Raw genomic sequence first — 14484 nt, forward strand, 5'->3', positions numbered from 1 at the left:
ATTTTCATATTTGGTGTGGAACCACTACTATATTATTATTTCTCTCTCCTTCCAACCCACTTGCACCATCTTTTTATTATTTCTCTTTCCTACTAACAATTAAATCGCCTTAAGCTATTTGATATTCCCGCCGTTTTTTTTAAATGCCCCATAGTAGGGCTGGCAATCCCTGACCCGACCCATTAACCCGACCCGAAGTTATCGAGAGAAAACCAAACCCGACTCGATCTGAACCCAAACAACCCGGATTTGACCCGATTTGACCAAAATTTCTTATTTCATAACAATATTAAGTTTTACACTATTTTTTTTTTATTGTTTTCAAGCATAACCCGAAATCTGGCTTGAACCCGACTTGCTAACCCGAATTACCATCCATACCCTATAGTGATATGATACGTATTTCGATGCAAAATTTTGACTAATAATATCATTAATTATCATTAACTATAAATTATACTTCCTCCGTTTCTTTTACTTGCAACACTTCCCTAAAAAGGAAATGTCACAATACTTGCAACACACTATAAAAGGAAACTTACTTTAGGGAAAAACTATACTATTTCCCTTATTTAAAGCACATGGCCCACTAAATTACACTCCTAACAACCACTCATCTTATTTTAAAGTTTATTATATCATGTAAATCTCACCTTTCTTAATTACCACGCTAAAGGGTGTGTTGCATCTAAAAGAAAACGGAGGAAGTATAACAATTGAATATTAATTATCTACTCATCCAGAAGATTCTAACAAGTACCTATAATAGACTATATTTTTCTTATGTATAATTCAGAAACATTGGTCAAAGTATGTTTAATGAATAGTGTGTCAAAAATCCCCAATAGGGCACTTAAAAAAACGGAGGAAGTAATTAGCTGCTAATTGATATATCTGGTTGTGTTAACAGGTTTAATTAGTTGGTTTAACTAGCCAGTTGTTAATAGGTGATTTTGTAAAAAGTAAATGGTAAACATTGGTAATCGTTAGTTATTTCAGTGTTTGTAATACCCAAAAAGTTAATTGTTTAATAAACTAATTTCAAAAGATTGTTTTGATGAGATTATTCCGAATGATATGAATGATATGATTAATTAATTGTTTATATGATATTATTAATTGCCTTGATCGGATGATATGATTGGTTGGCTAACTGGATGACATAGTTAATTGTTTGGATGGTATGATTAATTGTTTGGATGATATCGATTTTCAAGCATTTAAATTGGATGATATGATTAATTGGCTAAATAACATGGCTAATTGGCTAGATAATATGATTAAGTGTATATATATACGTTATCTCATATGTTTATTTAGCATTTTTGAAGGTTTTTTTTTCTTATTTTGGACTTGTCTTACGGACGAAGTCATTAGTAAAGCAAGTCTCACCCAATATAGAGTTTCTTAAGTATAATTAGTAGCAAAGAGAATACGAAGCATTTCAAAAAGTATTATAAGTAAGGTTGATAGGATCAAGAAATAATGTGCAAGTGGAGTTATTAGGAGAGGGTATGGTTAAAGTAATTCGGATTATAATCGAATCGAACCGAACCAAAAATCAAACCGAATTACTCGGGCTTGTTTGGCATCATTTTTTGTTTTTAGTTTCCTGTTTTTTTGAAAACTAAAAACCAAAAACAGGAAACAAGAAAAAGGTGTTTCCACTTTTTTGTTGTCAGTTTTCAAAATCATCATGATTTTAATAAGTCTAAATAATTTTTGATTCATTATGTGACATATATAATATACTTTTAAAAAACAAAAAACTAAAAAACAGAAAACCACAGCAATGCCAAACGAACCCTAAATTACTAATTCGGTTTTGATTTTTCTTTTGAATTCGAATTGGATTTGGTTTGGAAAAAATTAAAAATTATGGATTAGGGTTTGGATTTGATTTGGGGTTTAAAAAATGGAAATACAAGTTATTCTGCTAGATAAACGAATTTTGTTAATGTGATGGCATTTTTGTAAATATATTGAAAAAGTAAGGTCATTTATTCAATACTTTTGATGAGCTGTCCAATTACTGTTTGCCTTTTGCTTTTACTGTTTGGTGAGGAAATTACACATGTACCCCTCAACTAGCTTAGTACATGAAAAGACACATATACCCCTCCACTAGTACCTGAAAAGACGTACAATTATGCCCCGTGATAAACAAATTTTGTTTATCTGAGGAATTAACTGGGAATAGCCCTTAAAAAACAGAAAGCTGAATTATAAACCGAAATTTTGACCCATTACATTAAGTCATTAAGCCTGCTTGTTTTTACAAAGTATATATCCCAACCCCTTCTTCTTTCATATATAAACCCAAATTATAAAAATATCTGATTTTCAATTCTCCTTTCTCAGTACTAACTCACTCTCTTAAAAAGTCACGACTCATCGCTCATGGCCTCACGCCACATCTTCTCACTTTTCTCCCTCATTTCACACTTCAATTGGCTTACCAGCCACCCTCATCAGCCACATCTTCTCCAGTTCTCCATCCTCTCTCAATTTCTTCATCAACATTGGTAGTGGATATTAAAAAGAGAACTTATTTTTAACAACAAAAAAAGGTTGAATGATTGCAATAAATTCTGAGTGAAGTTCAAATTTTGGGTTTGATTGTTGCAAAAGAAGAAAACAAATTAAATTTTAATTTGGATTGGATTCTAATTAGAAAAACCAAATTAATTCGGTTTGGTTTGGATTGGACTGAATCTTGATTTGGTTTGGATTCGATTTGAGAAATCCAAAATCGAATTAATTCGGATATATAAGATTTGATTTTAGCTATAATCTAAACCGCAAACCGAACTTTCATCCCTGAGAAGAAATTAATTAATACAACAGTAGTGAGTCCTTACTAGATGGGTAACTCTTGCAATTATTATAAAATGAATGTAAAAGAAATTGTCGCGATTATTACTAAATGAATAAGGCATGTTATAGATATGTTGGGACATGCAAATTAATTAAGGAATTTAATAGGGTTATGTAAGTCGTGAGAGAAAGAAAATTAGTGGAGAGACCCAAATCACATGTTTTATATGTGTGGGTAAAACAAATTTCATTCTAATGTAGGTAATAAGTATTTTGTGAACATCTTAAAAAAGGGGATACAAAAAGATTATTTTAAAGGGACTTACTATATCTTTCTTTTGGCGTCCAGTACCACATTATTTAAAACCACTTTGTGGTCACCACTTATATATTTATCTCATCTGATAACCTATATATGCAACTTCACTCCGCTGGAAAACTAGTGTGTCACTTAGGCCCCGTTTGGTTTAATGTAAAAATTTTCAATGAAAAATTAGTTTTCATGGAAAATATATTTTCAAGGAAAAACACAATTACAAATTAATTTTCCTTTGTTTGGTTGCATACAAGAAAAGTCCAAGAAAAATAAAAAAAATAGGAGTGAAAATTTAAGGATGAATGAGAGGGGAGTAAAAAAAGAGGTAAGGAGCAGAGAGGAAAATGTGGCTTCCCTAATTTTAGGAAGGAAAATGTTTGTCATCATTAAGGATGGAATTTTCCACCCTTGAAAAAATTGTTTTCCACCCTTTAACAAACCAAACAAAGGAAAATGGGAAAAAATGAAAAATTCATTTTCCATGAAAACCTTTTACATCAAACCAAACAAGGCCTTACAAAAAGGAGGAAGCTTAGAGATCGGAGTATGGCAATATTATACAAAATGACAATGAAAATGAGCAAACTTTAAATATCAAGACATAATCTTATCTTGTTGTAATTGAACATATAGTAGTAGTGTTGAGAGAATAAAACAAGTATTCTAGTATAAGCTCTATAATTAGGTAGTCTTACGTCAACTAAGTATGGAAGATCAGTCATCAACTCGTCATTAAACAAACAATAAAAGGTCCACCTATATTTCACTTCACGCTTAATTACCGATTCACTGACAACTACACTTTTTTTGTTTTTTTTTTTTTTTTTTTGGCTTGTTAAGCTTGCTTAATTTATTAAAAAAAAAGGCCATTATTTTTTGTGATGTATGTATTAAATTAATTAGTTTAGAAAGGTGGCTCCTTTTACGCAATTGCTTACCAAAACATACCCTTTAATCTATCTTCTGCATCTTTTGTGTGTACTCAACAATATTCCATGTTTTAGGGATCAAACTGTCTCTAATATGACGTTGACGGTTTATGTATGTATTCCTTAGCTAGCTCATTTTGGTACTTTTTTCAAGCCGTTTTTTCATTCGTCATTTACCTTTCAACAGATTTAACACTCGGACAAAAAATAACCATTTCACATCATCAAACTAGTAGATAGGGTATATTCGATAAAACTAATTACTAGTAGTGCATAATATATATAGGGTAGTACGTACTACGTAGCGTTGGTTGGATTTCACTATTATTAACCTGTATTAGAGCCGAGGTAGATATATAAATTACTTATATTATATGATAAGTAATTAAGGAAATTTAAGATTTATTTTACTCTATTGTAAAGTTGGAATCGAATTGAATAATGTTATTACTACTTAAGGCTAATCATTACCTTAAAGTTTAAACTATAGTGTTTGACTTCACCAAAACACTAAAACCTACAATAAATATCAGAAGCTAAGCATGTTGTAAAGTTATTAAATTAAGGAAGCTATTAATTCCACTTTGGGTTGGTATGTTAGTCAAAAACTTCATTGAAGGGCAAGTTCTACATGCATTAATCTTTTTTTTTTTAAAGACTCCCAGGCGGGTGATGAGAATCGATCCCAAGATCACCTGGAAACGAGAGGAGAGCTCTAACCACTTGAGTTATCCCTCACTCTCTCTACATGCATTAATCTCACACAACGAATTCTACGTAGTAGACAAAAATGTGATCGCTCACGTAATTAATACATGCATGTACCAATAATATACTCCCTCCGTTACATATTACTCGCAACAAAGGAATATTTTATGTCTCACAAATAATATCCCTTTGTTATGAGTAATTTATAACGGAGGAAGTATGTAACATACATATTAAAATTTCACTCATGATATGACAAATAATTATGTTAATTTAATACAAAGTATTAGTAGAGATTAAGGAATAGTACTTTGTGACACTACTAGAGATTAAGGTTATTTAATTCCTTTCAATAACAAAAAAAAAAAAAAAAAAAAAAAAAAAGATTAAGGTTATTTAATTTATACATTCTATATTATTAGGAACTTATTCATGTTTACACCACAAGTCAATGTATACGAAGTATAAAGTAAGTAAAAACTCTTTTTCTTTCCAGCGTAGGACAAACACCCAACTGGCCAACATTTAAAAAAAAAAAAAAAAAAAAAAAAAAAAAAAAACCATTGTTAGAAGAGTACTCCAACAATTGTAATTATTGGAAAGGGAGATTCTCTTATTCGGTGGCTCTAAACTAGCATAGACTTTAAGCATTGTCCTAATAGATAGAAAAATTGACTAATTAAGTATTGATTATATTGTGATTTTTAAAATAATAATACTCTATACATTTTACCTAGTATATTATATATTACAAAGTTGATAAATAAAGCTAAGTAAAGCATTCCAATTTTTGGCGTTGGAGAGTGTGGGTGTTTGATGTTTAAAATTTTGAGAGCTAATCTTTCAAATATGAAAAAAAAAAAAAAAAAAAAAGATCGAAAAGGCCATGATTCAAAGCAAATTTTTGTACTTGCTCTAATTTCCGTAATTACCTTGTCATGGGATTATTAATTAGTTATCTAGATTTAAGAAGTGACATTTTCCTTACATAAGTAATATTACCTCCGGATCGTATTATATGCAACTTTGGGGTATTATTTGTGAAATATAAAAAATTTCAAAGTTGCATATAATATTATGATCTAGAGGTAGTAAATTACTCTACCTTTCTTTGATTATATTTCTTACACACTCGTATCGTAGATGTCAACTAATTTACCTTATCAAAACATTAGGGGTGGTTTGTGGCTCAACAGTGTGTAGAGCCTATGATCAAAAAAAAAAAAAAGTGTAGGTTCACTTGATTAATTAGAAGCATAATATAGTCCATTCGTTTTGCAATAAAACACCAAAGTATACGTAGTTTAAACAAGAATTTGTGGATGTAAAATTGAAAGCCCTTAAGCGTTCCTTAACTCGATTATAAAAGTCCTTATAAGAGACATGGACAAAAATTAAAGTAAGAAGTTTCTTGAATAAAGAAATGTCTTATTAGGTGTGACAAAGATTGTTTATCCCCCAATAATGAGATAACATAAGAAAGAATTATAAAAGTAAGGATTACATAGATTTTTTTTTCCCTTCAAACTTATGTTCGCATTTATTGCAAATATTGAAATATACATATCCATTCTCTCAAATGCATCTAATGATTTATCGATATCTTACTATTCCCTGAATTTGAAGATTATAGTAAACATTAAATTTGATTTACATCTCACTAGTACTATAACACTAAATAGAGAAGTAAAACATGGCAAAAGAATATGGCTTTAAAGATAATAGCCTTCCTTTCTTAATTAGCTTTAAACGCTATAGCCACATTCATTGCATAGTGTGTAAGTAATTACATTCTCTTAATTGCATCAAATAATTTACATAACATTACTTTTATATATATATATATATATATATTTCCTAAATTTTGAAATCCCTTTATAAAATAAAATAAATATATCACCTAATGTAAAGAAATCCAAACAAGGGAAGGGAATGATGGCACATCAAAGCAAAAGATAAGTAGGAGCAAAGACAAAGAAAAAGAATGACAACTAAAAAAACAAAGGAAACAAAGAGCCAAAATATAATAATACATAATATTAATTTGTAAACAAATAGCTTTAAAGTAAGAAATACATTACTTTTAGTGCAACAACTGAACAACCCTTAGACCGTTAAGGCACTCTTTTTTCTCACATTTTATTTCCCCCCACTTTATACCTAAATTCCAAACTCTATAAATAGCCTTCAAACTTCTCTTCTTTTTCTTATCTCAAATTTCAAAAATTAAAAACCAACAAAAACAAAAATGGGGTTTAAGTTTTTTCATAAATTTAGTTATTTTGTTGTTCTTTTTTGTCTATTGAATTTACAATCATTAACAAATGCTAAACCAAACCATAAACAACAAGAACACTTTAAGTTATCATCTACCACAACATTTCCAAAACTTCAAGCAGAGAGACTTATAAGGCAACTTAACTTATTCCCAAAACACCCTTATAACCACCACGACGATGTCGAAACCGGGTTATCGGTTTCGGAATCGGGTTTGGTAGAGAAGAGGTTTAAGATATCCGAATTGGGTGGTGACCCGGGTACTAGTGTTGAGGATTTGGGTCATCATGCAGGGTATTATCGTCTTCCTCATTCTAAAGATGCCAGGTGTGTTTTTGTGCTCTTTGTGTTTTCTATCTTTTTTTTTTCAAGAGTTGGTTTTGTTTTTATTAGTTTTACCAGATTTTTTTGACTTTGTAATCCTAGTTCAACTATTTGCTTGAATTTTATGGATACTATACTTTTGCACGATAGTGGTTTACATCGCATATTCACACATGATCATATATAATTTTCATTTTGTTTTTGTGGCGTTCAATTATCATACGATAAATAAAATTATATACAACGGTCATATTATATACAATTAAGCATAAAATATCCTTTATCCTCTTCCAGAATATATATATAAAATGACTTATGTTATTTTTTAATGAAATAAAATTGCGTGGGAGTACGTAATCAATAATTATGGTTTTGATATGTTTGGCGATATTGGTACAAATTAAATTAAATTACGCGTTGATCAATATTATTAATGTTGAGTTGATGTTACCGCGCAAAGCCTTGTAATTACATGTGATTGCTTGCCTTAATCTATGGAGTAAATTAATGGTACACTTTCTAAGAAGCAAGGAAAAGACAGTAAAGTAAAGAAAAAGATGTTTCTTTTTTAAGAACAAAAGTGAAGTTCATGCCTAAGCCTAACTAAATACATGTATTAACTTAATAATATATTAAATGGGTTTTAATTGTATACATATTTATTTATTTGAATAGAGGTTTTAATTGTATATAATAATATAGTAAAGAATACTCATGAGTCATGATGTTGTGATTATTATGTGTGATATATATTTCGTTAAAGGTTTCTGCATATGCAAGCATGAATAATTGACGGCCATACTAAGCTAGCATAAAAAAATGTTGCATAAAAAGAGATAAAGGATAATTAAAGGAAATCAATGTTTGGTTGTTTTTGTGTTGAAATGATTGAATTCTATATTTTGCTAGATAATGCAATTGTGTACCTTTTACACTTTGATTACTCGGTACATTTTTAATACTAGTTTTATCCTTGAAAGAACTTGTACTATGTTATTTTAAGTTGGTTTTTTTTTTTTGAAATTTTATTTGTTACAAAGTAATGTCATATTTCTCCTTAAATTACTCCTCGGGAAGTTACAAAGTGATTTTTATATTTTTCGTTAAGGAATTATATTATGAGACGAAAAAACAGTCATTTTATGTCACAATTCAAGGTTTAGTGTATTTGCTAAACAAAGCATAAACACATGTTACATAAAAAGAGAATAGGCAGAAATAAAGAATTTGCTAATAATACAAAGCATCAAACAATGTTGCATACACAAAAAGGAAATCAATGTTTTTTTTTTTTTTTTTTGGTTTTTTTTATTGTTTTGGAATAACTTGTAAAGATGACAATTTTTTTTATTACTGTAATTATCAATATACGTACAAGTCTCTTTAAAAATTAATTCTGGGACAAAAAGGCCATCTTTTTAATGAAAAACTAGGTTAGCACCCGTGCGATGCACAGGTTTACCAGTATTTTATCTTTGAATTTTTGAATGTTTTTTTTTTTTTTTTTGAGTTTAAAATGTTCAAAAGTTCAATTAATTGACCTCAATTATGCTAACTATTCCTATAAAGACTCCAACAACCTAATATCAACATAAATCACCAAAGTTTTAGGTACTTATTTTAAATTAATTACCTAAAAAATAGCTATAATCTGTTTAAAAGTTAATTTTAAGCCCATCAATGAAATGTACCTATTTTGTGCTAAAAAAAATGTAAATGTACCTTTTTTTTTATAAAAAAAAAAAAAAAAAAAAAAACATTTGAGCGGGGAATTTTTTCATAAAATAGTGCCACGTGTACAGCTTTGAATAAATATGACATCAGCGTTTGCTATTTAGTATTAGTTATAGATAGATAGATTTACAGTACAAAAGTTAATTTTAAGCCCATCAATGTAAATGTACCTATTTTGTGTTCAAAAAAAAAAAATGTAAATGTACCTTTTTTTTTTTTTTTGATTTTTTTTTTCTTTTTAAAAAAAAATTCTAAATCAAAGTGACATAGTTCTGATGACTTAATGAACAAAAATCTTTGCAGGATGTTCTACTTCTTCTTTGAATCACGAAATCGCAAGGATGATCCCGTCGTGATTTGGTTGACAGGAGGACCAGGGTGCAGCAGTGAGCTAGCTCTATTCTATGAGAATGGACCTTATCAAATTGCCAACAATATGTCTCTGATTTGGAATGATTATGGTTGGGATAAGGTATCATTCTAATCCTTGGTCATTCAACTTCTTTGAATTTTTAGTCTTGATCCTGTGATGATTCATGACATGAGATTTGTTGATACTTTTGTAGGCTTCTAATCTCATCTACGTCGACCAGCCAATAGGAACAGGCTTTAGTTACACTTCCAATTCTGGTGACATTCGACACGACGAGAATGGTGTTAGCAATGACTTGTACGACTTCCTGCAGGTGCGTGTGCTGCTGTTGGTTCAAATTGATTTCTCGTACTAGTAAGGGACTACAATCCAGTTCTAAATCGAAATATTTTTGGAAATTTATAGGCTTTCTTTAAGGCGCATCCTCAGTATGCCAAGAATGACTTCTATATCACTGGAGAATCTTATGCTGGGCACTACATCCCTGCCTTTGCTGCTAGAGTTCACAACGGAAACAAGGCTAAAGAAGGACTTCCCATAAATCTCAAGGTACTTCAATCTCCCCTTTACTTTTCTTTTTCGATCTTTGAATTACTTGCAAGGACTTAATTTCAATCTGTTTTCCTTGTAATCAGGGTTTTGCAATTGGTAACGGCCTCACCCATCCAGAAATTCAATACAAAGCATACCCGGACTTTGCTTTGGATAATGGGATCATCAAACAGGCAGAGCACAAAAGTATCAGCGAAATGGTTCCTGCTTGTGAACAAGCAATCAAGCAGTGTGGTATTTATCCTGTGTCTTCCTGTTTCCTGCTAAACGCAGCTATTAAGACTTCTGTAAGTCGTATATGAAGTGTTTTCTCGTCCTTGGGGATTTCAGGTACTGATGGTAAAGATTCTTGCTTGAATGCGTACTTTGCTTGCACCAACATCTTCAACAAAATCATGGACTATGCAGGAGATACAAACGTAAGTAACACTGTATTACATTTTAGAAATAGAAATGGAAATGGAAACATAACATTTCGAAAAGCCTGCCTTGAGCATGGACTAACTGCGAAAAATCTATTTCTTCTATATGCAGTACTATGACATCAGGAAGAAGTGTGAGACCAGCTTGTGTTATGACTTTTCGAATATGGAGACATTACTGAATCAGAAATCAGTAAGAAAAGCCCTTGGTGTTGGGGACATTGACTTCGTATCATGTAGTACCGAGGTTTATGATGCCATGCAAATGGACTGGATGAGGAATCTCGAAGTTGGTATCCCTGCCCTTTTGGAGGATGGAATCAAGTTGCTGGTTTATGCTGGGGAGTATGATCTGATATGCAACTGGCTTGGTAAGTTATTGCTCACCAGAAGCTTTTTAATCTTATCCAGATTTACCAGTCATTAACCTTCATCATATAAATGAGTTGTCTTTCTATCTGCTGCAGGGAACTCTAGGTGGGTGCATGCCGTGGAATGGTCTGGACAGAAAGATTTTACAGCAGCTCCTACTGTATCCTTCACTGTTGATAACAAAGAAGCAGGACAAATGAAAAGTCATGGTTCCCTTGCTTTCCTCAAGGTCTAGCTCTTGCACTTATGTTTCTATATAATGGCATAAATTTACCTTATGTTCTTACTGTTGGGAGTCTTAGGATGACTGAGAAAAAGAGTAAGGGCATTGCATCCTTTAAACATGGTGCCAATTATCTAAGTTTGCTCAATTTTGAGCCTGATTTTTAATCAACCATAACCTAATCTTCGTCTTTACTACAATGTAGTAGCTAACTTTGGAATTTTTATGAGACAGGTGCATGATGCTGGACACATGGTCCCAATGGACCAGCCTAAGGCTGCTCTAGAGATGCTCAAGAGGTGGACTAAAGGTACTCTGGCTTCAGCAGATATTACAGATAAGATTTCACCCGTTTGATACTCTGCCCGTTGCTGATGGGTCAGAAGCACTTGTAGTAAAATCAAACGTACAGTCTGATATGAACGAGCTACTACTTTGACCCATATAGACATCAGTGTGCAGTACCTAAGATCTTATGTAGGCATGAATTTTCAAGTTAATTCTTTTTAAGCATACAAATAAATTATACTACCCTGTGTTCCACAAAGCTTCAGATTTCTAATTTGTAAGATGGACAACAAAGGTTTCAAAGGAACAGTGAATAAGAAAGAGTGTTCAGCCTTAACACTATGACAGGAAAATAAAACAAAGTTCCAGGTCATACAACAATTGAAACTTGAAGCCATCACTGAAACTTCAAACATAACCCTTTTGACAAAACCCAAACTGGTTTAAGCAATCCATTCACGTACTAGTGTTCAAAATACACAAATTCATTTCACTTAGCAAATCACAGTAATACAAAAGTGGCTTCTAACCACAAACCACACATATGTATCTGTAGGCCGTTGCTACTGTCGATCATCAACTCTCTACAATAACAAGTTCATCACTAAATTGGTACAACTAAAGTTCAACCGCGAACAAGTTTGGATAAGAAAAGCTGTAGAAAACTTGCAGAGACCAGCATCGTCTGTTTTATTATGTAACAGGATAACCCTATCTGTTAAAACTCTCTGAGTCTCAAGGACAGTAATAAGCCTTAAATGCACTCAAATTCCCACAACTATCCATTGCTAACAAGAAGACTTTCAATACATCTGTAAGTCAGTAACTAAGCTCCAATATACCACGTAGAGAAATCAAGAACTAGTGCACTCCATAGTGTTCTTTCAAAGACTGAATTACTGGCTGAAAGCCAGAGCTCAAAGGAACAACTGATGCAACGCGCAGATGTTGAGCATTACCATTCTTTGGTTTCGCCAATGTCATCCGACACATTTCACCTTCAAGAATCCTTCCAGCATTTGCAGCTGTAAGAACCGAACCACAGATCACTACTAACATGACTAAATACAAAAGTTTGCAATTACTATGCAACATCAACTACAATAACATTATCATAAGAAGGGCATGACTAAAAACAACTGAATGAACTCAAAATTTAGCTAACAAGGGAAAAATGTACCTGCAAAAGGATGAAGCTTGGCGAAATCGAAAAATTCACCAGCAGAACAACCAAGCAAAACTTTAGCAGCCCTATCAAAGCATATCACCCTAAATACCTTTGTATCTGATGCTATTGACATCTGCCAAAAAATTCACCAAAAACCCATAATCATCAGTTGAAGAATTAGACATTTTTCAACAAAATTCCAAATTTCAAGCCTAAATTTGAAAAAAACCCATAAACCCCCCCCCCCCACCAAGAAATATTAAAATACACACACATTCGCAAAGGTAGTGATGTAGACGGAATTTGATCCGGGTTTAGGCGCTACAATTCCTACATTGTGAACCTAACCCGGAAACGAAACGTATGTAATCTGACACATAATTATCTCTGAAATTTCAAAATCAGATTGGTAAATTTGCAGGAAGATAAACTTACAAGAAGGCGAAAGAGGCGTTTGGAAGGAAAAGAAGAGGAATTGAAGGCGTTACGATTGCAGAAATTGCAGGGTGAAATGGGGTTGTGAAGGGGCTTTTCGCAGACTGAACAAACCAAGTAAGAGAAGTCGTTGGTGGTGTCTACTGCTACAATGGTGCATATCAGAGTCTCTGGCTTATCGTCTGCCATGTTAGCTTCTTGTTTCTAAGCTTACGACACAAGAGTCGTAGGAGTAATATTTTGATTGTACTATTTGAAAGGGATTTCTACGATTATCTCCTTTCATACCATTTTGCTCCATTTTTAAATACTTGTTCTATTTTTCTATTTGCGAAATTTTAGAAGAAATTTGAAATAATAATAATAAAATAGGAAAGTAGTGGGATAAATGGAAGAATAAAAAATAGTAAAAAAAAGGAAAATTTGCAAATTAAAATCATTTAAAGTTAGTATTTTGCAAATTGCAGCCCAAAAATTCTTATAAATTGTAAACTGTAGTACGATTCAACTTTTTCATCGATTTACATGTCGAAAAATATTCGAATTGAGCTCGGAATTAGAAAAAAAAATAACGTAAGTGCCTTGCTTATACAGCAAAAAATAGTTGCCCACAAATCAATACATTTTTGTTACGCAAAACAAGACACTTACGTTATTTTTTTTGTTAATTTCAAGCTCGATGCGCTTTCTTAAGACCTAAAATGACCCCTAAAACCTTAACCGAATAATTTACAATGCGTAAACCGATGAAAAAGTTAAATCAGGATGCAATTCACAAATTCTAAGAACTTTTGGGCTGCACTTTGCAATTTTTTTTAAATGACCGCAATTTGCAAAATACTAACTTTAAATGGCTACAATTTGCATCCAAAAACAAAAGTTATTGATAGAATTAGGACAGATAATATGAAATTAATAAAATATTATTTATGTTGGGTAATTGAGTGAAATGATTAAATATTGTAAAAGTTTTCCTAATAAGGAGATAAATATTTAAAAACGACCGGAAATAAAAAGTGGAGCAAGTATTTAAAAATGGATGAAGTACAACTTATTTGGTACTTGTAAATTGCAACCTCTTCTTCATAAAATAAGTAAATAAAACAATTGAAAAAACTGATTGAAAAATTATAAACTAGTATTGACTTGGGGTTATTTTTTATACCAATAGATAATTACAAACTAGTATTGACTTGGCTTTATTTTTTATATAATAGTTGATTAATGACGTCATATTCCGGTAAAAGTGGCCAAAAATCAAATTTTGGTATTATGTAATTTAAAATGTTAGGTGACTTTTATGGTTGTAATTGCAAACATAAACTTTGATGGTAAATGTTTATAATTGAATTTTTACTGCTTGTAATTGAATTTTTATTCCTCTAGATAAATGTTTATCAAGGAGTAAATTTGGGATTTGTTAAACATCGCCCACAAATTACTACATAAAGCCCACAAAATTCACTTGGTTTGCCAAAATTGCCCTTGACCTTAAAAAAAACACTCACACTCTCATCACTCACACTCTCATCACTCACACTCTCAT

General features: G+C 31.7%; 2 protein-coding genes across 2 annotated transcripts; one reads left to right on the plus strand and one right to left on the minus strand.

Moving 5' to 3' along the window:
• Positions 1-6791: 6791 nt before the first annotated feature.
• Positions 6792-11590, plus strand: LOC110730912 (serine carboxypeptidase-like). The gene is made up of 9 exons (XM_021910739.1): positions 6792-7374; positions 9409-9577; positions 9672-9791; positions 9884-10027; positions 10114-10264; positions 10361-10449; positions 10565-10823; positions 10920-11053; positions 11282-11590. Exons 1-9 carry the CDS (start codon positions 7019-7021, stop codon positions 11402-11404), a joined length of 1545 nt encoding a protein of 514 aa, XP_021766431.1. The 5' UTR covers positions 6792-7018; the 3' UTR covers positions 11405-11590.
• Positions 11591-11764: 174 nt separating this feature from the next.
• On the minus strand, positions 11765-13235 carry LOC110730913. Its single transcript, XM_021910740.1, has 3 exons — positions 12939-13235; positions 12516-12636; positions 11765-12360 (listed from the first exon to the last, which is right to left on the minus strand). Exons 1-3 carry the CDS (start codon positions 13125-13127, stop codon positions 12197-12199), a joined length of 474 nt encoding a protein of 157 aa, XP_021766432.1. The 5' UTR covers positions 13128-13235; the 3' UTR covers positions 11765-12196.
• Positions 13236-14484: the final 1249 nt, after the last annotated feature.

This window comes from Chenopodium quinoa, unplaced genomic scaffold (genome assembly GCF_001683475.1).
Source record: "Chenopodium quinoa cultivar QQ74 unplaced genomic scaffold, ASM168347v1, whole genome shotgun sequence".
NCBI classification, from domain to species: domain Eukaryota; kingdom Viridiplantae; phylum Streptophyta; class Magnoliopsida; order Caryophyllales; family Amaranthaceae; genus Chenopodium; species Chenopodium quinoa.

Bases quoted from the DNA above. Each gene is read 5' to 3' on its own strand.
- LOC110730912 (XM_021910739.1), top strand. From the start codon at position 7,019: ATGGGGTTTAAGTTTTTTCATAAATTTAGTTATTTTGTTGTTCTTTTT. The intron at 10,028-10,113 runs GTACTTCAATCT...CCTTGTAATCAG, and splicing joins GACTTCCCATAAATCTCAAG to GGTTTTGCAATTGGTAACGG. The intron at 10,265-10,360 runs GTATTTATCCTG...TGGGGATTTCAG, and splicing joins ACAAGCAATCAAGCAGTGTG to GTACTGATGGTAAAGATTCT.
- LOC110730913 (XM_021910740.1), bottom strand. From the start codon at position 13,127: ATGGCAGACGATAAGCCAGAGACTCTGATATGCACCATTGTAGCAGTA. The intron at 12,637-12,938 runs GTAAGTTTATCT...ATTTTTTGGCAG, and splicing joins AACGCCTCTTTCGCCTTCTT to ATGTCAATAGCATCAGATAC. The intron at 12,361-12,515 runs GTACATTTTTCC...CGGTTCTTACAG, and splicing joins CAAGCTTCATCCTTTTGCAG to CTGCAAATGCTGGAAGGATT.